This window comes from Girardinichthys multiradiatus, chromosome 19, assembly GCF_021462225.1.
Source record: "Girardinichthys multiradiatus isolate DD_20200921_A chromosome 19, DD_fGirMul_XY1, whole genome shotgun sequence".
NCBI classification, from domain to species: Eukaryota; Metazoa; Chordata; class Actinopteri; order Cyprinodontiformes; family Goodeidae; genus Girardinichthys; species Girardinichthys multiradiatus.
In genome coordinates this window covers 1,203,374-1,229,852 of record NC_061811.1, presented here as the reverse complement: position 1 = coordinate 1,229,852, position 26,479 = coordinate 1,203,374, and the positions used below count along the sequence as shown (strand labels likewise).

General features: G+C 40.1%; 1 protein-coding gene and 1 long non-coding RNA gene across 2 annotated transcripts; one reads left to right on the top strand and one right to left on the bottom strand.

Annotated features, from left to right (window-relative positions):
• Positions 1–18: 18 nt before the first annotated feature.
• Positions 19–12,240, top strand: LOC124855692 (mesothelin-like protein). Its single transcript, XM_047345693.1, has 16 exons — positions 19–203; positions 2,025–2,171; positions 2,293–2,342; positions 2,428–2,560; positions 2,649–2,731; positions 2,802–2,928; positions 3,068–3,258; positions 5,027–5,117; positions 5,214–5,334; positions 5,578–5,759; positions 8,960–9,115; positions 9,205–9,338; positions 9,430–9,563; positions 9,661–9,755; positions 11,139–11,319; positions 11,478–12,240. The coding sequence occupies exons 1-16, from the start codon at positions 159–161 to the stop codon at positions 11,567–11,569; spliced, it is 1,962 nt and encodes a 653-aa protein (XP_047201649.1). The 5' UTR covers positions 19–158; the 3' UTR covers positions 11,570–12,240.
• Positions 12,241–16,036: 3,796 nt separating this feature from the next.
• Positions 16,037–22,683, bottom strand: LOC124855946. Its single transcript, XR_007035194.1, has 3 exons — positions 22,624–22,683; positions 17,537–17,674; positions 16,037–17,006 (listed from the first exon to the last, which is right to left on the bottom strand). It is a non-coding gene; the product is annotated as an uncharacterized LOC124855946 (long non-coding RNA).
• Positions 22,684–26,479: the final 3,796 nt, after the last annotated feature.

The window sequence follows — 26,479 nt, the reverse complement described above, 5'->3', positions numbered from 1 at the left end:
GTTTATTGATATGTGTTTTATTGATTTGTCAGATCAGCACTGCGGCTGACCTGAAATCCCTCGGTACGCTTATTACTGGACTTGCTTCAGAGCTCCTCGATAAAATCGAAGGTCTTGATCTGCTCAGCCTCTCCACAAGCGTTGATTTTATTACCAACATGCTGTTAGCCCCCAAGATCATCCAGCTGACCCTCATCAATAAGGTACAAAGTTCACTATAAGATTTTCAGGACTATTTGCTCTACCTGTGAGGTTGCAATTTAAACCACATTTCAGGAATAAGGACGCTCGCTTTGCTTTAAATTTAGCTGTAGATGATCCAGTTTATTCAACAGGAACTTTTGCTGATTACATTTTGTCAGTCTAATTTTATTCTTTCCAAAACAAAGTCAGAACATGAGAACAAGATGATGAAACAAAATGAAAATATTCTTTGACACTATTTTAATTGTGCTACTGGATAGAATAGGGTAGAAAAGTATGTGAATGGGATTGTTCCCTAACTTCCCTTAAAGACATATTATATAAGCTGTAAGGTTGATAGAAATCAAACCTGGTTCATATCAATGTAGGCAACATGTGATCATGCAGTAAATACAGGGGTTGGACAATGAAACTGAAACACCTGTTATTTTAGTGTGGGAGGTTGCATGGCTAAATTGGACCAGCCTGGTAGCCAGTCTTCATTGATTGCACATTGCACCAGTAAGAGCAGAGTGTGAAGGTTCAATTAGCAGGGTAAGAGCACAGTTTTACTCAAAATATTGAAATGCACACAACATTATGGGTGACATACCAGAGTTCAAAAGAGGACAAATTGTTGGTGCACGTCTTGCTGGTGCATCTGTGACCAAGACAGCAAGTCTTTGTGATGTATCAAGAGCCACGGTATCCAGGGTAATGTCAGCATACCACCAAGAAGGACGAACCACATCCAACAGGATTAACTGTGGACGCAAGAGGAAGCTGTCTGAAAGGGATGTTCGGGTGCTAACCCGGATTGTATCCAAAAAACATCAAACCACGGCTGCTCAAATTACGGCAGAATTAAATGTGCACCTCAACTCTCCTGTTTCCACCAGAACTGTCCGTCAGGAGCTCCACAGGGTCAATATACACGGCCGGGCTGCTATAGCCAAACCTTTGGTCACTCATGCCAATGCCAAACGTTGGTTTCAATGGTGCAAGGAGCACAAATCTTGGGCTGTGGACAATGTGAAACATGTATTGTTCTCTGATGAGTCCACCTTTACTGTTTTCCCCACATCCGGGAGAGTTACGGTGTGGAGAAGCCCCAAAGAAGCGTACCACCCAGACTGTTACATGCCCAGAGTGAAGCATGGGGGTGGATCAGTGATGGTTTGGGCTGCCATATCATGGCATTCCCTTGGCCCAATACTTGTGCTAGATGGACGCGTCACTGCCAAGGACTACCGAACCATTCTTGAGGACCATGTGCATCCAATGGTTCAAACATTGTATCCTGAAGGCGGTGCCGTGTATCAGGATGACAATGCACCAATACACACAGCAAGACTGGTGAAAGATTGGTTTGATGAACATGAAAGTGAAGTTGAACATCTCCCATGGCCTGCACAGTCACCAGATCTAAATATTATTGAGCCACTTTGGGGTGTTTTGGAGGAGCGAGTCAGGAAACTTTTTCCTCCACCAGTATCACGTAGTGACCTGGCCACTATCCTGCAAGAAGAATGGTTTAAAATCCCTCTGACCACTGTGCAGGACTTGTATATGTCATTCCCAAGATGAACTGATGCTGTATTGGCCGCAAAAGGAGGCCCTACACCATACTAATAAATTATTGTGGTCTAAAACCAGGTGTTTCAGTTTCATTGTCCGACCCTTGTACATCAGAACATCCACAGAACAGAGTTGTTTGTAAGAGATGTGAACAGAGTTTACCCGGTAGTGGTTTAACACCCTTTTCAGTTTGTCACCAGCCTACTTTGCAAATAAATATACATTTCAATATCAGTCACATTGAAATGTGTTGAATCCTTCAGATAATTTCTGTGACCAAAGATCCAACAAAGCTGCTCCTGAATGTCCCTGATTTCGCTGCCTTTGAGATTCCACCTTCCCTGCTGGCATTTCCCGAGGGGCTTGTGGACATGAAAGTCATCAATGCAAAGAGATGGACGCTAGATCAGGTCAGGATGAATGGCTGGCAGAGGGTGATAAAACTAACAATATATTTCAATTTTAATCTGAGTTTAGTTGTGTCAGAGGTGTGAGTTTTGGACTGAATGCTTTCATTTCTTGCTCCTTTAGGCTGTCTTAATTTTTAAGAATTTGGCTGCATCAACATTTGAAATTGAGCTGTAAGTCTAGAGGTCCAGCAACATTCTTCTTTTTACATCACTGATTAGACTGCTAATGATCTATTGCAATCTTTTCTATGAACAGGCTTTCTTCATTTGTGCTGCAAGGCTTTACATGTACATCGGTGCAGAAAATGACACCAGACAAGATAACGCGGTTGATCCGTGCTGTTAGGCCAGGACTAGCCTTTTCTAAGGTGTTGCTGAAAGAATCACAGGTAAAACATATAAATGGTTTTCAGTCTCTTCGATTGATATGAGCATTTATCCTGTATAATAATCTCCTTCTGATCTTATTACCCACAGCTGACCTGCATGTACAACCTGGTCCGCAACTCCCTAACTCAGAACTTTGTAGATTATCCTTCAGACATGCTTCTCTTCTTTAAGTGAGTCACTTTATAATCATTTTGCACATTATGATGTGATGTAAACGTTTGTTCTACTCATTTATTTTAGCACCCAAAACATCCAGAAGGAGAATTGCAGGTCATATTTTTCTGCCCTGGGAGCTGCAGACTTTTCTGTGGCCTCCAGCATTTTGAGCAAAGGTCCACTGCTGTTCGCTGAAGCCCTAACCTGTCTGGTAGGTGACACTTACATAAAGCATGAGTTTAGGTGACTGCTGTAATGCAGCAAAGCAATGTCCAGGTATTTACAAGATTCATTAGAATTTGAAAAGCAGGTGAAGTCTTGCATTTTGTTCTTTGATTTCATATTTTTAGGGTGTAACCCGCTCAGGCCTGAGCAAAAATGTTGTGGAGGTTTTGGGGAACATGGTCTGTACTCTGGACAGATCATACATAGAGAACTCAGATCCTCACATTCTGGAAAAACTTAAAGCCTGCAAAGACCTTTCTGACAGCCAAGTGGTCGCTATCGAGAAGCTGCTGCTATCTGAGAACACAGTATACGGGTATGAAAATAAAGTAATACGAACATTAGAAATAACATCACATTTTCCTTCCAGGAAAGAACATTATGGAGTGTCTGATGTCCCTGTAATACTAAAAATATTCAGTGGCAAATTCAGATGAGTACAGAACGATGAGTACACATACAGGTGTTGGACAATGAAAGTGAAACACCGGGTTTTAGACCACAATAATTTATTAGTATGGTGTATGGCCTCCTTTTGTGGCCAATACAGCATCAATACGTCTTGGGAATGACATATACAAGTCCTGCACAGTGGTCAGAGGGATTTTAAGCCATTCTTCTTGCAGGATAGTGGCCAGGTCACTACGTGATACTGGTGGAGGAAAACGTTTCCTGACTCGCTCCTCCAAAACACCCCAAAGTGGCTCAATAATATTTAGATCTGGTGACTGTACAGGCCATGGGAGATGTTCAACTTCACTTTCATATTCATCAAACCAATCTTTCACCAGTCTTGCTGGGTGTATTGGTGCATTGTCATCCTGATACACGGCACCGCCTTCAGGATACAATGTTTGAACCATTGGATGCACATGGTCCTCAAGAATGGTTCGGTAGTCCTTGGCAGTGACGCGCCCATCTAGCACAAGTATTGGGCCAAGGGAATGCCATGATATGGCAGCCCAAACCATCACTGATCCACCCCCATGCTTCACTCTGGGCATGCAACAGTCTGGGTGGTACGCTTCTTTGGGGCTTCTCCACACCGTAACTCTCCTGGATGTGGGGAAAACAGTAAAGGTGGACTCATCAGAGAACAATACATGTTTCACATTGTCCACAGCCCAAGATTTGCCCTCCTTGCACCATTGAAACCGACGTTTGGCATTGGCATGAGTGACCAAAGGTTTGGCTATAGCAGCCCGGCCGTGTATATTGACCCTGTGGAGCTCCTGACGGACAGTTCTGGTGGAAACAGGAGAGTTGAGGTGCACATTTAATTCTGCCGTGATTTGGGCAGCCGTGGTTTTATGTTTTTTGGATACAATCCGGGTTAGCACCCGAACATCCCTTTCAGACAGCTTCCTCTTGCGTCCACAGTTAATCCTGTTGGATGTGGTTCGTCCTTCTTGGTGGTATGCTGACATTACCCTGGATACCGTGGCTCTTGATACATCACAAAGACTTGCTGTCTTGGTCACAGATGCGCCAGCAAGACGTGCACCAACAATTTGTCCTCTTTTGAACTCCGGTATGTCACACATAATGTTGTGTGCATTTCAATATTTTGAGCAAAACTGTGCTCTTACCCTGCTAATTGAACCTTCACACTCTGCTCTTACTGGTGCAATGTGCAATCAATGAAGACTGGCTACCAGGCTGGTCCAATTTAGCCATGAAACCTCCCACACTAAAATAACAGGTGTTTCAGTTTCATTGTCCAACCCCTGTATATAGTGGCAGATCCAGCCAGATAACTCGAATTCTGGTACCAACTAGTTAGATATTGATTATTTCGGTTGACTGTGCTGGACAACCACACGCACTTCCAAAATCGGGTTGGTGCCAAGTTCAGCAACAAGTTAGAGACAACCAGTTCCTCTGGGAGATCAACTTGGAGCTTATTGTAAATTGTTGTCCTGTACACAATATAGAACGGAAAAACCCAAACATGTCTTATTTATTTATTAATTATTTGTTTTTTAATTTTATTTACATAATTTTTGTGGGTATTACTTTTTCCTGCTGTTCCACCAAGTACTGCTTCATGGAAACAGCAGAAAGAGAAAATCTTGTGTTTACAGACCCATCACATCCTGGAATGAGCGAACTCTGGAAAACCTCGGGTTGCTTCCTCTACACTTAACCAGAAACATCTGGGGCCAGTTTCAAACTGTTTGTATTTTTATTTCACTTTAGTTTTTGGAAATGTTTGTTGAATTTAAACTTGGAATAAATAGTTACTTTGTGCTTTTTTTCCTGATTTTGCAGAAATCCAAGAGAATCTTTCTCAAGACCTTCATGCCCAACTTGAGAAAATTAAAAACACAGAAGATTAAGCTCAAGAACCTGTTTAGACAGATCATCCCCATGGCGGCTAAAAGAGCAGCAGGTAAAAAAAAATCAGCTGATGAAACTGGAGACAGTTTATTAAAAAACAGCAGCTTCAAGTGACAAAAAGTGGAAACGTGCATTGGAACAAATTATTAGCGGACCCTTAAAGTTTAAGTGAATTATAGAAATGTGTGTGCTATTTTTATGCGAAGCAAATTATTATTTGATCTAAGACGAAAACAAATGACCTTTACATTCTGACCTTTGGCAGCGCTTTCACCAGCTCTCTAACTTTCCTCAGGATGCACTGAAGGCATCATCACCCAGGTGATAATCAGTGACCCTGCCTTCCCCTTTGGCTACGATGAAACACAGTTTGACCTCTGCTTGGACAGTCCTGTTCTGAAAGATAACCTCAATGCTATCTGCGAGAAAGTGGACGATGAGGGATTCCAGAAGATCATTCTGAAGAAGCTCAGCCTGGTAGGTGCAGATTTTTAACTGAGGAGTACAAATGTAGGGCAGCATCTTTAACTGACAGCTTAAAAGTGAAATAATAAAAAAAATAGAAGACAGTACAAGGACTATCTTCTAACTGTAACTCTTTAGTGTTGAAGGCCAGTGTAAAATATGAGTTTTTAAAAGAAAATTAAATTCATTAAGATTTCTGGCAGGGCTGACAAAAAGAGGTGGAGGTGCAGCTAAAAAGTCTCAGTCCCCCCAGTCACAAGTTGCGCAAATTGTTATCCCCGCTAACAGGCAGGCAGCTGAATTTTGGACCAGCAAGAGATGGTGGAGGAGAGACTGGTCTACACCACCATAAAGGAAGTTGCAGTAGTCCAGTCCAGGAAAGATAACAGAATGAATGACCCTTTCAATGGCATCACGAGGAAGATACGGCTTTACTTTGCTAATTAGCCTCAAATGATAAAAACTAGACTGGACTACTGCACTGACCTGTCTGTCAAATTTACAGTTAGTATCAAAAATAACCCCAAGATTCCTAATGAAAGGACAGTCCAAAGAGTTCAAGGAGCTGACAGCACTGCTGTATTCAGTCAGCAGGTCAGTTTACATAAACCCAATGACCTCTGTTTTATTTTCATTTAAGCAGAGAAAGTTCAGCTCCATCCATGTTTTAACATCCTGTGAAAACTCCTGCAAATTCCCTATACACCGGACTTTAAAGGTAAATAAATCAGGATGGCATCTGCATAACAATGACATGACACATTATACAGGTCCTTCTCAAAATATTAGCATATTGTGATAAAGTTCATTATTTTCCATAATGTCATGATGAAAATTTAACATTCATATATTTTAGATTCATTGCACACTAACTGAAATATTTCAGGTCTTTTATTGTCTTAATACGGATGATTTTGGCATACAGCTCATGAAAACCCAAAATTCCTATCTCACAAAATTAGCATATTTCATCCGACCAATAAAAGAAAAGTGTTTTTAATACAAAAAACGTCAACCTTCAAATAATCATGTACAGTTATGCACTCAATACTTGGTCGGGAATCCTTTGGCAGAAATGACTGCTTCAATGCGGCGTGGCATGGAGGCAATCAGCCTGTGGCATTGCTGAGGTCTTATGGAGGCCCAGGATGCTTCGATAGCGGCCTTTAGCTCATCCAGAGTGTTGGGTCTTGAGTCTCTCAACGTTCTCTTCACAATATCCCACAGATTCTCTATGGGGTTCAGGTCAGGAGAGTTGGCAGGCCAATTGAGCACAGTGATACCATGGTCAGTAAACCATTTACCAGTGGTTTTGGCACTGTGAGCAGGTGCCAGGTGGTGCTGAAAAATGAAATCTTCATCTCCATAAAGCTTTTCAGCAGATGGAAGCATGAAGTGCTCCAAAATCTAATGATAGCTAGCTGCATTGACCCTGCCCTTGATAAAACACAGTGGACCAACACCAGCAGCTGACACGGCACCCCAGACCATCACTGACTGTGGGTACTTGACACTGGACTTCTGGCATTTTGGCATTTCCTTCTCCCCAGTCTTCCTCCAGACTCTGGCACCTTGATTTCTGAATGACATGCAGAATTTGTTTTCATCCGAAAAAAGTACTTTGGACCACTGAGCAACAGTCCAGTGCTGCTTCTCTGTAGCCCAGGTCAGGCGCTTCTGCCGCTGTTTCTGGTTCAAAAGTGGCTTGACCTGGGGATTGCGGCACCTGTAGCCCATTTCCTGCACACGCCTGTGTACGGTGGCTCTGGATGTTTCTACTCCAGACTCAGTCCACTGCTTCCGCAGGTCCCCCAAGGTCTAGAATCGGCCCTTCTCCACAATCTTCCTCAGGGTCCGGTCACCTCTTCTCGTTGTGCAGCGTTTTCTGCCACACTTTTTCCTTCCCACAGACTTCCCATTGAGGTGCCTTGATACAGCACTCTGGGAACAGCCTATTCATTCAGAAATGTCTTTCTGTGTCTTACCCTCTTGCTTGAGGGTGTCAATAGTGGCCTTCTGGACAGCAGTCAGGTTGGCAGTCTTACCCATGATTGGGGTTTTGAGTGATGAACCAGGCTGGGAGTTTTAAAGGCCTCAGGAATCTTTTGCAGGTGTTTAGAGTTAACTCGTTGATTCAGATGATTAGGTTCATAGCTCGTTTAGAGACCCTTTTAATGATATGCTAATTTTGTGAGATAGGAATTTTGGGTTTTCATGAGCTGTATGCCAAAATCATCCGTATTAAGACAATAAAAGACCTGAAATATTTCAGTTAGTGTGCAATGAATCTAAAATATATGAATGTTAAATTTTCATCATGACATTATAGAAAATAATGAACTTTATCACAATATGCTAATATTTTGAGAAGGACCAGTATATACTTTTTTAAATGGACCCCAGTGGAACCGAATACAGAGAAAATAAGTGGGACATCTGTGAAAGAAAACTGTCCTAGTTGGACAGAAAAACTCCTATTAGACAGGTAGGACCCAAACCATTTAATTGCTGTGTCCTTCACACCAACAGACTGCTCCAAACATGATAATAAAATGTCATAATCCACTGAGTCAAAGGCAGCAGAATTAAAACAGCCCAAATTCCATCAGAAATACCAGAATCAATAATTTCCTTCACATCTCCATGGAAACCAAAAGTTAAAAGCAAGTCCAGGGTGTGTCCCTTTGCATGTGTTGTACCACATACTAATTGATTCAAATTAAAAGAGCTGATCAAGTTCAAAAAGTCTTTTCATTAGCGACGTGGTCTGAACAACACACATGAATGTTATGATGGCAAACAATCAAAATCTGAAATCTCTGACAAGAAATCGGCAAAGTCCTGAAGAAAGTCACTATTATATTTGGCTGACCGTTAGATCACGACGTAGAGCAGCGGAGATTCACATTTTATCTCCACAAGCTGAACCTCCAAGCTGGGAAAACTGTCAGATGGAGGAGTTCAGAGGAATTGCCACCGTCAGGTGAGCCCGGTCCACCACTGCTCCAGGAACAACAGGCTGGATCCAGTACAAAGAAGAAAATTAACTCCTCCAAGATCAGACGTTTCCTTCAGAGGACCTCAGGAGAGTCCTAATACTTACCGGAACACCACCAGAAGAGCATTATGCCAGCTAATTAAAAACAGATGGCCTGCCGCACATGCTGGCACCATCTTGACAAATCATTAGTGCACCTTCTCTGTTCTTTCAGGTATATCCATCAGAGGTTCCTGAGCAGGTCGTCCAGGTGCTTGGTTCAGTGTCTCGTGTTGCAACACTGGAGGACATCTTTAAGTGGCGCATCTCCAAAGTTGACACCCTGTCAGCTCTTTTGAGAACTGAAGATGGAAGCTGGGAGAAAGCAAAGGTTCTATTAAAATGATTTTGATCATTTGCAAAGTTTGGATGTAATCCTATAACATATATGTGTTCACGTGTCTTTTTGAATGTTTTTAGAGCAAAGAAATCATTGAAAAATATCTGAAGACTTCGGAGAAAACTCTGGGCCCATTTGAGCTAACAATTATTGGCTCCAACCTGTGCTCGTTAGATACCAGCACACTGAAGAACATAAGTCCAATTAGTATCCAGTAAGTGCAGCTGGCTGCTGAAACCCAACTGCACAATGAAAGACTTGCTGCCTTTATAACCCTCTGCCACTCCTCTCTCTTATGCTGTCAGAAACGCCCAACTTCTAAATGTGGCATCATGTTCACTTGAGCAGAAGAAGGTGCTGTACAATATCAGTTCTACTGCCTTCCTTATATATCGGGCCAGTTTCGTTGACTATTACAACTTGATGAAGTCCTATCTGGGTAGGAATTCACACTAACCATCCTTTAAATTATTTCTTTGCCAAACAAAGATCGTTTTCCTGATTTCCAGATTTCTGGATTTTGTACCCTCTGATAGGTGGAGCCCCCCTGCATGATGTGGTAATATTGTCAGTACAGAACATCAACATGGATGTAGATGTGTTCAGGAGTCTGCAACTTGATGTGATCAAGGTAAGGGAAGCTTGGTTGTTCTTTTTTGTCAATATTTGAAAATCTGGGACAATGTTAACATTAACTAATTGATCTGTGTGTTAGGCTATAGGCCGAGCCTGAGAACGCTGACTGCTGGAGAAGATTGTTGATATTTTAGATAATCTTAGCAGCTTCCTGTCCTTTCTCCTTGATAGCCCATTATTATTTAAAACAAATACTGTCCATTGTAAGGCCCTAGTCAATATGGACGTAGGTCGTGTTATAATCTCTAAGACCAACGTTATCTATGACAAATGTCAGCTGCTGCTCCAACACACCTCGACCAAATTTTGAATCATCTCCTCAGCCTGTCCCAAGTCCAGAAAGACCCTGCTGCAGGACTTTGTCTGGACAGCTGCAACGTTTGGAATCCACCTGCAGCATGAAGTCAAACATGGTATAAAATAGGTTTCTTCCTGCAATGTTCTCCTCTTCACCCTCACCATGCTCTGATAGTCAGCAGCACATTGCCGCTGGCCCCCCTCCCGCGGCCACAGTATGTCTGCCACTACTCTGTCAGATTTTGCCAGCATGCTATAAGCTATCAAATCAGACAGTGCCACCTATGTACTGATACCAACTTCCCTTTGTATTTGGGCAGTTTGTGGCCCTCTGCTATCATTTCCAGCCTTCCTGTTGAGGAGAAATCATGGACGTTTCCCAGTGAGGGCGACATTTCAGTAATTAGCAAATATTTTTAACAGTACATGAAGATGCAGGCGAAGGCTTCATTGTGCAGAACTTTAGCTACATCCACACCACTTCCTTCCTCCAGCGGTGGCCCTGATGCACAGGAGGTTATTCTTCGGTACAAGAAGAACATGGATTGGTTGTTGCAGCTCTATGGCGAGCACACTTAGATCCTTTTGCTTGTATAAGGAGAGGTACAGGACCCAAAGCATTTGGCACTGATGCAGCGCCATGGATCACAGCTTACGCATAAAGCTAGCATGTGTTCTCCTTCATGAACATCTCAACAACCAAGCAACACCAGCACCTACGGACCCCATATAACCGATACACTGCAACCACCTTCCCCACACTCCATCCTGGACCCTGACACTCTGCCACTGCAGTAATAGTAAACCACTATGACTTTGCTACGTACATCAAAACCCACTAAACCACAAACAGTAAGATGAATTTAAAAAAACACCAGATTTAAACAGACTTTTAGATGTCATTGTGGGGTCTTCATCCAGTGTGGATGGGGTGTTATTACTTTCTGAAACATGACAGAGGTTTTATACTGTTAAGTGCCAGAAGGTACCCATTGTATGTGTTTCTTTTATTGTGGCTTGAATGAAAGAAATCTTCTAGAAACAGAAATATTCTTTGTTTTTCTTTTCTGCGAACTCACAGAATTTGACGGTGAAAAACGTGCAAGGTCTCATGGGTGACCAGCTCCGCGATCTGAAGTTGTTTGAGAATGACATGGTGGTTCGGACCTGGGTGAATCTGCAGCTGCAGTCTGACCTGGACACTCTGGGGATTGGGTTGATTAGTAACAGGACCAACCCGACCACTATACCTCCAATACAGGGTAAAGTGATTAAGCTAAATCACAAAATGTCATGGATTGACTTATTGGAGGGAAAAATTTGTGAACCCTCACAGTTGTGTTCATCTTTTGCTGGATGAAGTCAATAATAACACAGTGGCATTTGGTGTAATTCACTTTTATGTGTGTTTGATTTTCAGCTACAAGCGGTGCGACAGAGTTTCCAAAGCCGTCCGCATTTCTGGCTGCTCTGCTGACAGCTGTGCTACAAATACTGCAGCGACGGGCCTAAACTAATCCCTCAACACCTGCTGGTTTACGTTTTCAGCCATAGATCTTTACTGTAGGCCATCTGTATTTCTGATGTGACCAATTTTATTTCTATTTTCCTTGTAGTTAAACTATAAATGTAATTTTGAACTGCTGCTTAATAACAGATATGTTTAATAGGATGGGATCTGGGATAATAAATGCTGCTTTGGGCGAAGGCAAACTATTTTTTAGACAGAAATAACACTAGAAAAATTTCTGTTGTACTGTCTGGTTTAATTTGAAGTGTAATGCCAAATTACAAATATATTACTATGGAAGTTGAGAGTGGCCAAAACTATTCGCTATAAATGTTTATGATATGTTTGTCTTGTATTTCTTTCTTTTTCTTGAACAAATGACAAAACTTTTAATCTCATGATAGCAGAATCATTTCTCTTAGTTTTCTAATAATTGTAAACAAATTATGGTAAAAGGCTTACATTTTGAGCTCATATGATGATGGTTATGTTTTATATCAGTGCTTATTGTCTCATGTTAGCTTAAATCCTTAATTATCACCCAGTTTTGAACTGGTGATCCTTGCCTGTGGTTCTACAGAGCTTTGTGTTGCTACACATACAGATAGGAATGCTGCATTCAATGACCTTTCATAAACTGTTTAACTCCTATTAAACAGGCTCTAAAACTTCATTGCAGTCTTGCCTAAAAACACGTAAATGTGACTAATTTTATTAAACTATAAAATCTTACTAAAACATTGGACTCTTTCACACATTATGTACAACCCTTAATGCTCTTTTTGTAATACGTATGACGATTGTGGGTTTGTTGGACAGTCTTCCACACAGTAAGTAAGATAAGGTAGTGCAAGTGAATTAAACAGAATGTCCTTCATCTATGACCCAGTACACAGTATGTCTGGATTTTCCCAGAACCCTTTCGGGGTCTGGCACAACACCAAAAATGTGTTTTCATGTACCCTTCCCATTTTCTTTATCATCTGTATTTTTTCCCTAGGTACTTATTAGTTTCCAAACATCCTAAATTTCGTTTTATTAAGATTTTATGACGATCTATTTCATTTAAATCACTATTTTATTGAATCTATTTCTGTTGTGTCTACAAAATCTGCTGCAGATTTCCCCCAAAACAACAAAAAGAAACCTTTAAAATAGCTCTGAAAATGTTTGAAACAAGAGAAAACATGTAACATTTATTTTTTTTTTTTTTATTCTAAAGCTGCTTTGAGGGTTCAGTAAACACTGGAGAACTCCGCAATGTTGAAAAGTTTATATTCTTTAAATTTCTAGTGGATTAAAACCTTACTGCCTGCAGATAAATTCAGTCAAAGTGAAAAAACATGATGCAACTCTGAGAACAAAGAGAGTTGCTGAGAAAAATGTTCACCACAATCAAAAATCCCTCAAATAAGCTGTTTAATTTCTCTCACTTGAATCCATGTATTGAGATATTTTCATTTTAAAAATTATTTCATAAACTGCAGAAATTGAGCAGTTTAACAAAATTATTTCAACTGTGAAGCAGTTGCAACTTAAAGAATAATTTCACTTTTGTCCAGTGGGTGTCACTATTTCTATATCTCATTGCCAATTTAGGAGCACAGTCAGCAGAAAACAGAAATGTTTAAATTAAATGCAGTACTGCTTCATCTGCTTATGAAGAAAGAAATACAACATTTAACCCTTTCACATTCAGCGCCTGAAACCTTTAATTCATTAAAAACAAAAACATTTTAACAAAATAAATGAACCAAAGTCATCTTTAAACAGAAAGTTTAGGCAGTTAAATCAAATTCAACAGCTACCAAGGAGAATAAATCATGTAAATGTGGTCAAAAAAGTTTGTTTTTCCCTCGTTATAATATTAAAGATTAAAAATTAAATTAATGGCAGACGTTAAAAAGCATGAGTAAGAATGGACTCTTATTTTCTTAAGCACAACTTAATCCCTTAAATCCCTTTAGATTCCAGATAAGATTCAGCAGATTTACAGCAGATACAAGACAAAGAGCAAGGAAGAGAACATTTTAAACACCATGTTTACAGAGAAAGTGAAGAACTGTTAGCATGGAAATGGTTGACAAACCTTGCTGTTCAGAATTTAGACAGAATTTTTAAAAATGAAGCGTAACATTTGAGTTAATTGCTATACTGTAGGTATACAGCTCAGTTAAGCAGTTATCATCCTGCATAAATGCACTAGATCCAGACGTAAAGGTTAATTGAAAGAGAATCCCACTGTTCTTTTTCATTCAGGTGATTTTCTGCAGTACATGCAGAATGCATGAACCTGCTTGTTTAGGCATGTATTAATATTAAATGATTATATTTTGAAGTTGGGTCTGATGAGATGGGTTGTAATCTAACTAAAACATCCATCAGTCTGTTAAAGCCCTGGTTTTTAATGGAAAATGTCCAGGTTGTTGAGAATGAGGCCGATCCAGAAATGAGTCATGACACCTTAGGAACACTTTCACATCAACGCCTTATTTGTTTTCACAGTTGAGCTGGGCTAAAATTACCTGACATTCAGATATCAAAAGAACTTCATCTGTTTGTCATATGTCCTGTAACCTGTTTAATATTGTTTTGGTAACTTTCTGTCCCTGTATCCTTCTATATTTCTACATATTTCTATATTTAGTTGTATTTTTACTTTATTTGTTGGAAATGTGCTTTATATACACTGTAATCCCAACCTTGACCTTTCTATTAGAGGACCTAAAACATTTGCTTAATGTTTTAGCGGGTCTACTCCGTGCCCGGGAGGAGCTTTGAGTAGAGCCGCTGCTCCTCCACATCGAGAGGAGCCAGTTGAGGTGGCTCGGGCATCTATACCGGATGTCTCCTGGACGGCTCCTTCTGGAGGTGTTCCAGGTACGTCCCACCAGGAGGAGGCCCAGTGGACGGCCCAGGACTCGCTGGAGGGACTATGTCTCTCGGCTGGCCTGGGAACGCCTTGGGAGGAGCTGGAGGAGGTGTCTGGGGGAGAGGCACGTATAAGTGTCTCTACTGAGTCTGCTGGCCCCTCGACCCGGTCCCGGATGAAGCGGAAGACAATGAGTACGAATATGAGTACGAGTATTTGACATGATTTTGCTTCATACCAACAACTGACAGCTGATCACTCATAGAATTATTATTATATAATGGTAGTGGAAATTACTTAAATGATTCTCAAGTGATGTTGATGCACCTGTCAAGGAATTTCAGTCTTTTTAGGTAGAAATCCTGTATGATACTGGTAACATCTGGCCAATCAGACTGGGAGGAATGTCTTTTGTCTGCTGCACTTTTCAGGTTTATCCCACAGATTTAGTTCTGGACTCTGGCTCGGTTGTTCTGAAACTTTAAATTTCTGCAGGTGAATGCTTTTGTATTCATTCTTCTAACTGTGATACAGAACACTGAAATCTATCTTCATCTTTTGCTTTCTAGCAGACACTTGAGGTTTTGGGTCAGAACTGGCTGATATTGGGATTTATTCATAACTTATTCATAACTCATCTACTTTGACATAAATCCCAGTTTCATCTGAAGACAAGAACTTCCAGATTATGATTTTGACAAACCCGTTTTACACTGTGGCTTTTAGTGATGAGCCGGGTTGTTTTTGTGCCAACGCCAGCTTTAGGAACTGTGAAGTCCTGGTTAGGTTCAACTCAACCAGAACGTATTAACCCACAAGGTTTTGAGTGATCGTAGCCAGACCTGAATGTTTCCTTAGAAAGACATGATTTTGTCTTGTAACCCTAGTCCTCAGTCCAGATTTATGGAGGGTACAGGAGTTATTGGTCCCATGTAGAACACAACCAATACTTAGCGAAAGGTCTTGCAGCTCCTCCAGTGTTGCTGTTCGGTTTCTTTGCTGCTACTTTGACCCGTTTCCTGCTACAAATCCTCAGTTTTTGTAACATTGCTGTAGTCCTGTCCTCTTCTCCCAACTGATTCCTTTGCAACCTATCTTCAAACTGACAGTAGCTAAAAATCCAAATGAGCAAAATGGTGACAGATTTGAGCTCAAAAGACTGAATGGCAGAACTGAACCAAAATTGACATTTTTAGATAGAGGGGGTGCACAACTTGCAACCATGTTGTTTCCCTCATGTTTAGGTCTTATAGCTGTGGTTGCTTTCTGTTAGAGTTAGAAAGCTGATAAATACAGACCAGTGTAAAATAAGACACAAGGTGAACCACGTAAGTTTGATTTGCAAGGAGAGACAGTCCACTGCAGAACAGCAACTTTCTTCTCACAAAGGAATACATCCTTGCACCAGCCTTTTATTTACAACTCACATTCCTACAAGCAAAAAGCGGGAATCGGTTCAGCCAATTCTTACAGAGATTTTAACTTAGAAGAGTGATCATTCCCATATATGGTATAAGCATATCATGTCCAGTAAGTGATCCACTCCAGACCACATTCCTTAACTTTCCACAAACCCTTTGCCCATACTAAAACCAATCACATAAATCATCTTCACTAGAGTAGAACTTAAAACATAAACCTTGTTTAAACTAAACAATGATAATTTTTATACATTTTTCCAACAATTCCCTCCTGTTTATTATTGATCAGTTTAATATCACATTCATGTATACACTTCCAAAAAGCTTTATGCATACACCTCTGTTACGACCAGTGGTCGTAGGGGTGTTTTTGTTGTTATAACCTTATGTACAGGCTGCTGATGTGCTCCGCTGAAGAGGAGAAAACCCTGCTCCTTCGTTTCCAGCAGCTTGGCTGCGCAGGACTACCTCCCGGTGGGATTCCCCCTTTTGTGTTCTTCTTGCTGGTTGCTGGTGGAGGCGGATCTTCCTGGACGCTCAGTATTCCTCCTGCTGGACGTCGCCGGGATATCCTGTGGACTGTCTATCGTCTGCTTCCACAAATGTGCCACCAATCATCACAGAGTCCGGCCTATATAAACTCTCTACACCTGTCACCAAAGCACGGCTGTGATTTAATCTGAGCAGCTCGCCTCAAGTGTTTGTGAAGCTTTGCTAGTGGTGGTATTTGTTGGTTGTGGTTAAGCTATTGGTTACTGTTTAACCTGTCTGGCGACTTGGTTAGAGCTGGCTAGCTTGTTACTAGCTAGACTTGTTAAATAGGTATCAAACCTAGGGTTTGATCTCCTTTGTGTGAGTTTTGACTGTTTTGGTTCCATGTTAGCTAATTGCCAAATCACCAAGAAAACCTTGAGTGATTTATTTTGGGTTCTTTTCTTTTGTGCTACATGCTGTTTGGTTTGTTGCCTCATGTTAGTGGTGCATTCTTTTGCATATGTGTCTGTTACGTTAAACATTACAAATAAACAACATTCATTAGACTTCCCATATCTCCATTTTCTTTATGTTACTTCCCCTCCTTCACCCCTGGCTGAGCCGGGTCGTAACATAAGTGGGGGCTCGTCCGGGATCTTCCTTAAAGAGTTTCTGTGACAAACAAAAGTAATTCTTTTTTGTGTGACTTAAAAAAAACGCTGTTTTTGATAAACACTCATCTCTTGGCACTGTTACTGGTTTAGCTGTTAACCTGGGCTGGTTGGAAGAGATAGGAAGTTCAGTACATACATAACAACCAGAAATGTTTCTGGACTTGGTTACAATTTTTTCATATTGGTACCAGCTGTTAGTCTCAAACAAGTAATTTATATCTTGTATAAACATTCCATGAAAAATCTTCATTTATCCACCTCTTTAATTTCTGGAGATTATGAGATTGTGGAAATGTCTGCCATATTATTAACATAATCAGGACACACATGATAAACAAAATTAAATGTTTCAACAACATCGTTCCTTTAGATTTACCTATCAGTCTTTCTCTCACCCCTAAGGCTAGGAAAGATCGTTGGTTTCTTCAACTGACATTGAGACGAAGCCTCCTCTAGATGGGGACAACCCCGTTGTTGTCAGGCTTCAATCATTTCCTATTCTGTGGGTGAAAGGACTGACAGGCTCACCTGTGTGCTTTGAATTTTCACAGCGGTAGGAGTTGTCAATGACGCTTGGAATGGACCCTCCCACTTTGGATCAGACCACGTTATCTTCTCAGAGGTCTTAATCAGCACCCAGTCACCTTCTTTCACATCACTAGGAACCTGCAGGGTTCAGAAACATAATTTGGCAGATTATTAACATTTTGTATGTCTCTAAACTGTAATGCCTTCATCATGTAATCTGCTAACGTTGCCTCTTGTTGTGGACCTTTTAGGTCTTTTTGGAAATCAGGGATATAATAAGGTATTATTTCAAAAGGTTTTAAGCTAAAATAGGAGAAATATGATCTCTCTTTTTAATTTTCATCAGAACTCTTGCTGCAGCATTTTGAATCAGCTGAAGGCTTTTAACTGCATTTTGTGGACATCCTGATAGTAAAGAATTACAATAGTCCAGCCTTGAAGTAACAAATGCATGGACTAGTTTTTCAGCGTCACTCCTGGATAGGATATTTCTAATTCTGGCAATGTTCCGGAGATGAAAGAAGGAAATCCTAGAAACCTGTTTAATATGGGATTTAAATGACATGTCCTAGTCAAAGTTAACACCATGGTTTTTTACTTTATTACTGGAGGTGTGGAAATATAAATGCCTTATCATTAGTAGCTAAAGCTAAGATATATTTGGGATTTGCTGCTTATAGATTGATTATTATTAGGAGTTTTTAGTTATGCTTTTGATCGTTAGAAAAAAAACCTTAACAGTAGCCTCAGTTTTTACACAATGAGTGTTTATTATTCAAGGTTAAAGCTTGGAGGTGTTTTCTGTCTGTATCGTGAGAAGCTGGCAGTGTATTAGGGAGGCATGGTAACTCCTCTCACTGAAGATTCCTGAAGACGTGTGGGAAACAATTCTTTAATTAAATGATTAAATATATCTCTGTTTCTTTGACACTGTTGCTGGGGAGACATCCACAGACAGAATGATTGTGTATGTGTACTGCATAGCAGCGTGGGGTATAAAATGTAATGTGGCGCACCCCCAGTGAGACAACACAGACGTTTACCAGTGTAAGTGTGATGTCTCCTCTCTGAATTCAGATTGGTTTTAATAAACTTGTGGAAACGTACAACTGATCTCTGACTGAGGATTGTCCTTTGGGTGCCAAATAAAAAGAGTCGGGGAGAGGTGAGGAGTAATGTAAGAATGTAAGAGTTAACGGACGGCCAGTAAAGTTTTCCTACCTCAACAGAGGTCAATTTAATGCCATCCAGGTTAAGTGATTGACTAAGCAGTATCTTTTTTAAAGACTCCGGTCCAAAGACGACAACTTCTGTCTTGTCTGAATTTAGAAGCAGAAAATTTAAAGTCATCCAAGTTTTTATGTCTTCAAGACATGCTTGTAGTCTATCTAACTGGTTGGGCTCATCAGGATTTATGGATAAGTAAAGCTGAGTATCATCAGCGTAACAGTGAAAATGTATCCTATGCTGCCTGATAATTTGACCTATTGGAAGCATATATATAGTAAAGAGAATTGGCCCAAGTACTGAACCCTGTGGTACTCCACAATTAACCCTGGAGTTTAAAGATGATTTATCATTTACATGAACAAACTGGAATCTGTCAGACAGATAAGATTTAAACCAGCCTAGCGATGTTCCCCTGATCCCTACAGCATATGCCAGCCTTTCTAAGAGAATATTATGGTCGACTGGATCAAATGCAGCACTGAGATCTAACAGAACCAGAACAGACACAAGTCCATTATCTGAGGCCATAAGAATATCATTAGTGACTTTCAGCAGAGCTGTTTCAGTGCTATGATGAGCTCTGAAACCTGACTGAAACTCTTCAAACAAGTCATTGCTGTGTAAATGTTCACACATTTTATTAGCAACAATTTTCTCAATAATTTTAGATAAGAATGGAAGATTGGATATAGGTCTGTAATTTTTAAATTTTAGCAACTGCACTAAAGAGAAACCTAGGATTATTCTTGTTCTCTTCTATTAATGATGAGAAATAAGCTGTTTTAGCTTGGCGAAGCGTCTTTTTATACAACAGTAGGCTATTTTTCCAGATTAAGTAGGAATCCTCTAGGTGTGTAGAGCGCCATTTTCTCTCCAATTTTCTAACATTGTGCTTTAAAGTACGCAGATCTAAATTAAACCAGGGAGCTAGCCTCCTATGAATAATTACCTTCTTTTTCAAAGGGGGCTGCACTGTCTAATGCATCACGCAGTGAAGTAACACTATGAACAAGAGAATCAATTTGTGAAGGGGAAGAAACAAAATTATTGCCCTCCACTGTGCTTTTCTGTGATAATGAGGAAATTAAAAGTGGAACAGATTATTTAAAGGTTGTTACAGCATCGCCTGATAATGATCTACTATAATGAAATTTTCTTTCAGGTGTGAAGTACTCGGTTAAATTAAACTCAAAGGTTATTAAGAAATCGTCAGACAGGACAGGGTTATGAGAGAATATTGTTATGTCTTTACACTCAATGCCATATGTCAGCACAAGGTCCAGAGAATGAAGACAAAGGTGGGTAGGTTTGTTAATGTTTTGAGCAAAGCCAATTGAGTCTAAGATAGCATTAAACGCTATATTTAGGCTATCACTTTCAGCGTCTACATGAATGTTAAAAATGGGTTTTCAGGTCAATCTTGAAACATTTACCAAGTTCTTGTATGACTTTGTTAACAAAATGTGTGCAATTATCACTATAAATCCTTGTTGGAATTCCAAATGTACATAGTCCTTTTTGCCACTGTTATAGCATCTGGTCCTTTGCAAGGAAAGATTTCCTTGGGGGTCCATATCAAACAAGATGCACAAAAAAAACTTTTGTAAGTTTTTAGTGAGTTTTAAATCCATATGTAGTAAATTGTTGTTCACTGCCCTCCTGTTGAGACATGGCTCTGCACATGGCTCATATTTACAATTCAGTGGAACATTGATTTAGGTAATATATGCTTTCCTTCAGGGCATCTAGTAATCCCTTCACATTTACACTCAGCTAATTTAGCTGGTAACAGCACAGCATCTAATAATTTCAGTAATAACTCTGCATTTTTCCATTATGCCACCAATTATACCTTTATTTGTATTTCTTTCCATACATAATATGTGCCGTCCAAGATGTTAATAAATCCTGTATGGTGTCATGATAGACAAGGTTAAATAATATTTAATTGGATCTTTCCTGCAAATGTTTCTTCCAGCCTTATCCATTCTAAAACCAGACTGAGCTGCTGTTTGTAGTAACAATGCTTTTTAAAAGGTGATGACAGAGCGATACACTCAACATACACTCACCAATCCTACCTCAGAGATATCCATGCAGTTATTAAGATAAAATAAGATGTTCTTATTAGATGCAGCTGCTCTGAAGCTGGAGACCTTATAAAGTAAAATAGAATAGGAATATCCCTTAATGTCCCACAGTGGGGAAATGTATCAGCAGCAGAGGGAAAATCAAAATGGAAGCATGCAGATTCACACCTAGGAAAAAAAAATAAGAAAAAAGAATACGAGACTGTACAGTAATGGAAAAAATACTGTAGAGTTACAGGGGTTGGACAATGAAACGGAAACAGCTGTCATTTTAGTGTGGGAGGTGTCATGGCTAAATTGGACCAGCCTGGTAGCCAGTCTTCATTGATTGCACATTGCACCAGTAAGAGCAGAGAGTGAAGGTTCAATTAGCAGGGTAAGAGCACAGTTTTACTCAAAATATTGAAATGCACACAACATTATGGGTGACATACCAGAGTTCAAAAGAGGACAAATTGTTGGTGCACGTCTTGCTGGCGCATCTGTGACCAAGACAGCAAGTCTTTGTGATGTATCAAGAGCCACGGTATCCAGGGTAATGTCAGCATACCACCAAGAAGGACCAACCACATCCAACAGGATTAACTGTGGATGCAAGAGGAAGCTCCACAGGGTCAATATACACGGCCGGGCTGCTATAGCTAAACCTTTGGTCACTCATGCCAATGCCAAACGTCGGTTTCAATGGTGCAAGGAGCGCAAATCTTGGGCTGTGGACAATGTGAAACATGTATTGTTCTCTGATGAGTCCACCTTTACTGTTTTCTCCACATCCAGGAGAGTTACGGTGTGGAGAAGCCCCAAAGAAGCGTACCACCCAGACTGTTGCATGCCCAGAGTGAAGCATGGGGGTGGATCAGTGATGGTTTGGGCTGCCATATCATGGCATTCCCTTGGCCCAATACTTGTGCTAGATGGGCGCGTCACTGCCAAGGACTACCGAACCATTCTTGAGGACCATGTGCATCCAATGGTTCAAACATTGTATCCTGAAGGCGGTGCCGTGTATCAGGATGACAATGCACCAATACACACAGCAAGACTGGTGAAAGATTGGTCTGATGAACATGAAAGTGAAGTTGAACATCTCCCATGGCCTGCACAGTCACCAGATCTAAATATTATTGAGCCACTTTGGGGTGTTTTGGAGGAGCGAGTCAGGAAACGTTTTCCTCCACCAGTATCACGTAGTGACCTGGCCACTATCCTGCAAGAAGAATGGCTTAAAATCCCTCTGACCACTGTGCAGGACTTGTATATGTCATTCCCGAGACAAATTGATGCTGTATTGACTGCAAAAGGAAGTCCTACACCATACTAATAAATTATTGTGGTCTAAAACCAGGTGTTTCACTTTCATTGTCCAACCCCTGTATGTCTTATAATCTTAGTTTGTCTTACCCAGTTTTATAAACACACCTATACAGTTTCAGTCATCTATAGCTCTTCCCTTTTTAATTCCACTTTATATTTATTTCAATTAACTCAAGTTTTCTCAATTTCAGGAATAGTAATTCTGTCCAGTAATTCTGTTAAGGTGCATTTCATCTTGTGTTAAATTTTAAATCTAATTTGATCATTCTGAACCTGACTGGAAAAAGTCCAAACATTTGTTTCACCATATAAATTGACCTAATAATTATGGTACTGTCTTATAGGCTTTAATTATTATCATGCACATATACCCTAATTTTTACATAACTTTACATAACGGACCAACAGCATATATTAACGACATTTAGACATATATAAACTTTTTAACATTACCTGGCTTTGTACCGTAGTTTATTGGTCCGTCATCTTGGCGCTAGTGCTGCTGCTTCTTCTTCTTCTTCTTCTGCTGGCGGTTCGCAACAAATTCAGAGGTGCATAGCGCCACCTACTGTACATTGTTGTATAACTCCACCCACTATATCCTGAGCCTGAGATCACGTGACGCCAAGTCGCTGATGTAGATTCGTATCCTCAAAGAAAAGAAATCGTATTCACAAACTGTTATAGCATATTGTATTCATAAAGAATAAACCACAACTGTAAACTTGAACTTTGTGTTTGTAATTTCTTGAAGCTGTAACATTTTATTTTGTATTCTTATAGAGAAAATATACAATACCTCTTTTGGATTTTACTTATGCACAACTATTGACTAATATGCACATATTTCCGTCTTTACATAAACATTGTTTTTGACAGCGTTCTTACCCTATACTTCTCTATCAGAGCAATTTCATTTTCAAAAATTCCCTTACATAATTTTATTTTTATATTTTTAAAATGCACATTGTTTTCTCATAACCCCTTTTTGTTTCCACTGGGTCTGTTTTAAATGCTTCAATTCTTTTTTATCCACAAAGGAACAATAAGGTGGTGTTTGTGGGGTCCACCTTGAAGGTGTTGTCTTTTGGGTCCGTCCAGTCTGGAGAAGTGTTCACATATTCAATCAGATCATTAAACATTGCAGTAGATGAAATTATTATTTCATGTAGACTGACATATACAGTTGCATTTGGAGAGGATCTCAGATTATCCATGTATGCTGCTGCAATGTCTATCATCTCCTTGTTCTCATCAACTTCCCCTTTTCCTTCTTTAACAACATTCTGTTCTCCTTTATCCAGTCATTCTTGATGACCATGCTGCCCACAAACCCAGCATACATCATCTCTTCTATCATCTCTCCCTCTCACTTGCCTCCGTCCACGCCCCCTAAGGTCTCCATTTACTCCGTAAATTCCTCTCATTCTACACCTCTCCCTACTGACTGGTCCTGCATAAAATATGTCTTCTTCCGCATAGAAGGTATCAGTAGAGGGTTGTTTTTTCTTTCCACTGACCACCTTTTCAGCATACATTGCCCAGTTCTGCCAACTGCTAACCGAGCAGGTGGGTAGATCAATATTATGTTTTGTGACCCAGTTACGAATCTCAAGTAAAGCATTTGCCTCGAGGGCATTTTTTATGCATGATATGAGCATATCATGTCCAGAGAGTGATCCACTCCAGACCACATTCCTTAACTTTCCACAAACCCTTTGCCCACACTAAAACCAATCGCAGGAATCATCTTAACTAGAGTAGAACTTAAAACATAATCCTTGTTTAAACTAAGCCATGATAATTTTTATACATTTTTCCAACACTTTCTTATCTGGAATGGCCTTCATTAAATCATGTGATTGCGCCTCTGTTTTAGATTGGTGCTAAACAGGACTGTCTCCAACCATGGACCTTGGTGGGCTCCACCGGCTCTTGTACTGGATCGGCACCAGTCCCTTCTTTGTCACATTGAAGTGGAGACTCAAGCAGAGTGAAACTGGCATTATGCAAATGGTAAATGGACTGAATTTTATATAGCGCCTTTCCAGTCATAGAGACCACTCAAAGCACTTTACACTAGAGCCACATTCACCCAATCACACTCACTAACGCTCACACATTCATACACCGATACGCAGATCGGTAGACAACTTGAGGTTAAGTGCCTTGCCCAGGGGCACACCGACATACAGCAGGAGGAAGCTGGAATCAAACCCACAACCTTCCGATTGCAAGACGACTACTCTTCCTACTGAGCCACAGTTGCCTCGATATTGTGTTATGCAGATAACTGTGATCCTCTACAGGACCTTGAAGTACAACAGAGGGGGAACAAAGATCGACTGAAACATACATGATGATGTGACAACAAGCTGGCTGCCTGGTTGTAGTAAAAACACTCGATCTAAGTGGTGATTTAATAGAACCAGTTAAAATTGAGCTTTGGCCCTTTCATTTGTAACTAAACCATTTTGGTAGAAAGACCCAATAAATGATTCTTGAGCCGTGTCCTGCAGAGCACAGGTTTGATCATATGCTAGTTGGCCGATCACCTGATGCCACTTTACATGTTTTATAACTGAGTAAGATGTCCTCTCTTTAACTTTATACACAGAAAACAATACGGTTTCCCAGAAAACTTTGAAATACTAGTCCGCGGTTAGGGCGTAGCCTAAAATATGATGAGTAATTTTACAACTCCATGAATGTTGCTAGGCATGTGATGGATGCTTAACAAATTAGTGACAGAAAGAAAAAACAGAGAACAAACAGGTGGATTTGTCACAAACACTTCAGTTTCATGTCCCCTGCGTACCTTCTAAGATTTTATGGCAAATATATGCAATAGGGACTAGCTTTTTTCTTTTTAAAGGAATGAAAATGCACAGTTAAATGTACCACTTGGTCTTTATAGGGAATTGCAACGACATTTTGAGCACAGAAATTGAAAACAAGCAGATTAAAGCACGGCCCAGAAAATATTGTCAGTGAGATGGAGGTTACACTCACCAAAATACCTGGTTTACTGCTGCAGAAATAGGCCACATAATTAGCTTGTTCCCCCCTTATCCACCGTTTCCTCACTGTTGTCAACATGTTGCTTCTTGTTTCTCCTGAAAATACTAAAACTTGTTTTGTTACACCACTGGTTGCCAATCTACTTCGGCTCCTACAGCAACACCTAAAAATGTTGATTGTGCATTACTTACAAGGTGTGACAAAGATTAAGTGTCCTAAATAAAATGACATGTCTGAAATCCAAGGAGTAAAACAAAAAGTTAAAATGTCGTGGAGCCAGTTTCAGGCCTGGGCGTCGACTGTAAAACTGGAGAAGGAAAGAAGGAGCTGTTTTCAATTTTCTTCTGATAATCACCTAAATGTTTCAGCTAAAATCTAAATGAGCTCGTTGTCTACATCAGAACCAGAATCAGCATCATCTTTCTTGGCTAATTTTGTCTACGTACAGGTTTTATTACAGCTCTAAGGATTAAGTATTTTTGAATTTAATTGATTCAAGACCTTTAAAAGCAAATATTTCCCACAGATGCCATTTTACTCAGACAAGATTTCAGCCTGGAAGACAAATTCTGCACATCTCTGATAAATATCCCAGTGTTCAACTCCCCATGAGTGCAGGGAACCTATTAGTAAGTACAGAATTCAGTTCCAGTTATTGAAGGAATGATTTGATTAAATTGATTCAGTAAATGATGAAGCATAACATTTTTCCCAACATAATGATCAGTTTAGATGAATCAGCATTCTAGATAATGTTTGCAATACTGTAAAAACTAAATTAAAATCTAGAACATAAAAATCCTATTAAACAAAACTAATTACATCAAAACTAACCCACAAAGCAGAGAGGGTTGCTGTTTAAGTCACGGTGATAAAAAAGTTTGAATTATTCTGCTCTGAGGAACATGGGCCAGGCAACTTAAGGGATGGGCTCAGAGTGTGTCAGAAGAGACGCCCTAATAAAACGTTATTATAAAAGACATAAAACAGTAACAATTGGCCTGGCTCTTGTGTCCGCAGCGCTACAAAACACAGCTTCTCATTGATATAGGTTCATAAACATGGAAACATGAAAGATGAAATATTTCAGAGTTCAAACAACCGTTCAGATTCTGCTCTTTTTGTTTTACGCTGCAGGAGCTGTTGTTGTTTTGTATATCTACATTTTTATCCACAATTATACAAGTACATCTTGAAGATTTGTAAATCGTCCTACTCAGTTTACATTTAGTTAAATCTGAGTATATTAGTACAGGGATTGAACAATGAAACTGAAACACCTGGTTTT

Coding starts and splice junctions, on each gene's coding strand:
- LOC124855692 (XM_047345693.1), top strand. CDS start 159: ATGCTGTTAGCCCCCAAGATCATCCAGCTGACCCTCATCAATAAG. Junction 204..2,024: donor AGCTGACCCTCATCAATAAG/GTACAAAGTTCA, acceptor TGAATCCTTCAG/ATAATTTCTGTGACCAAAGA. Junction 9,116..9,204: donor GAAGCTGGGAGAAAGCAAAG/GTTCTATTAAAA, acceptor GAATGTTTTTAG/AGCAAAGAAATCATTGAAAA.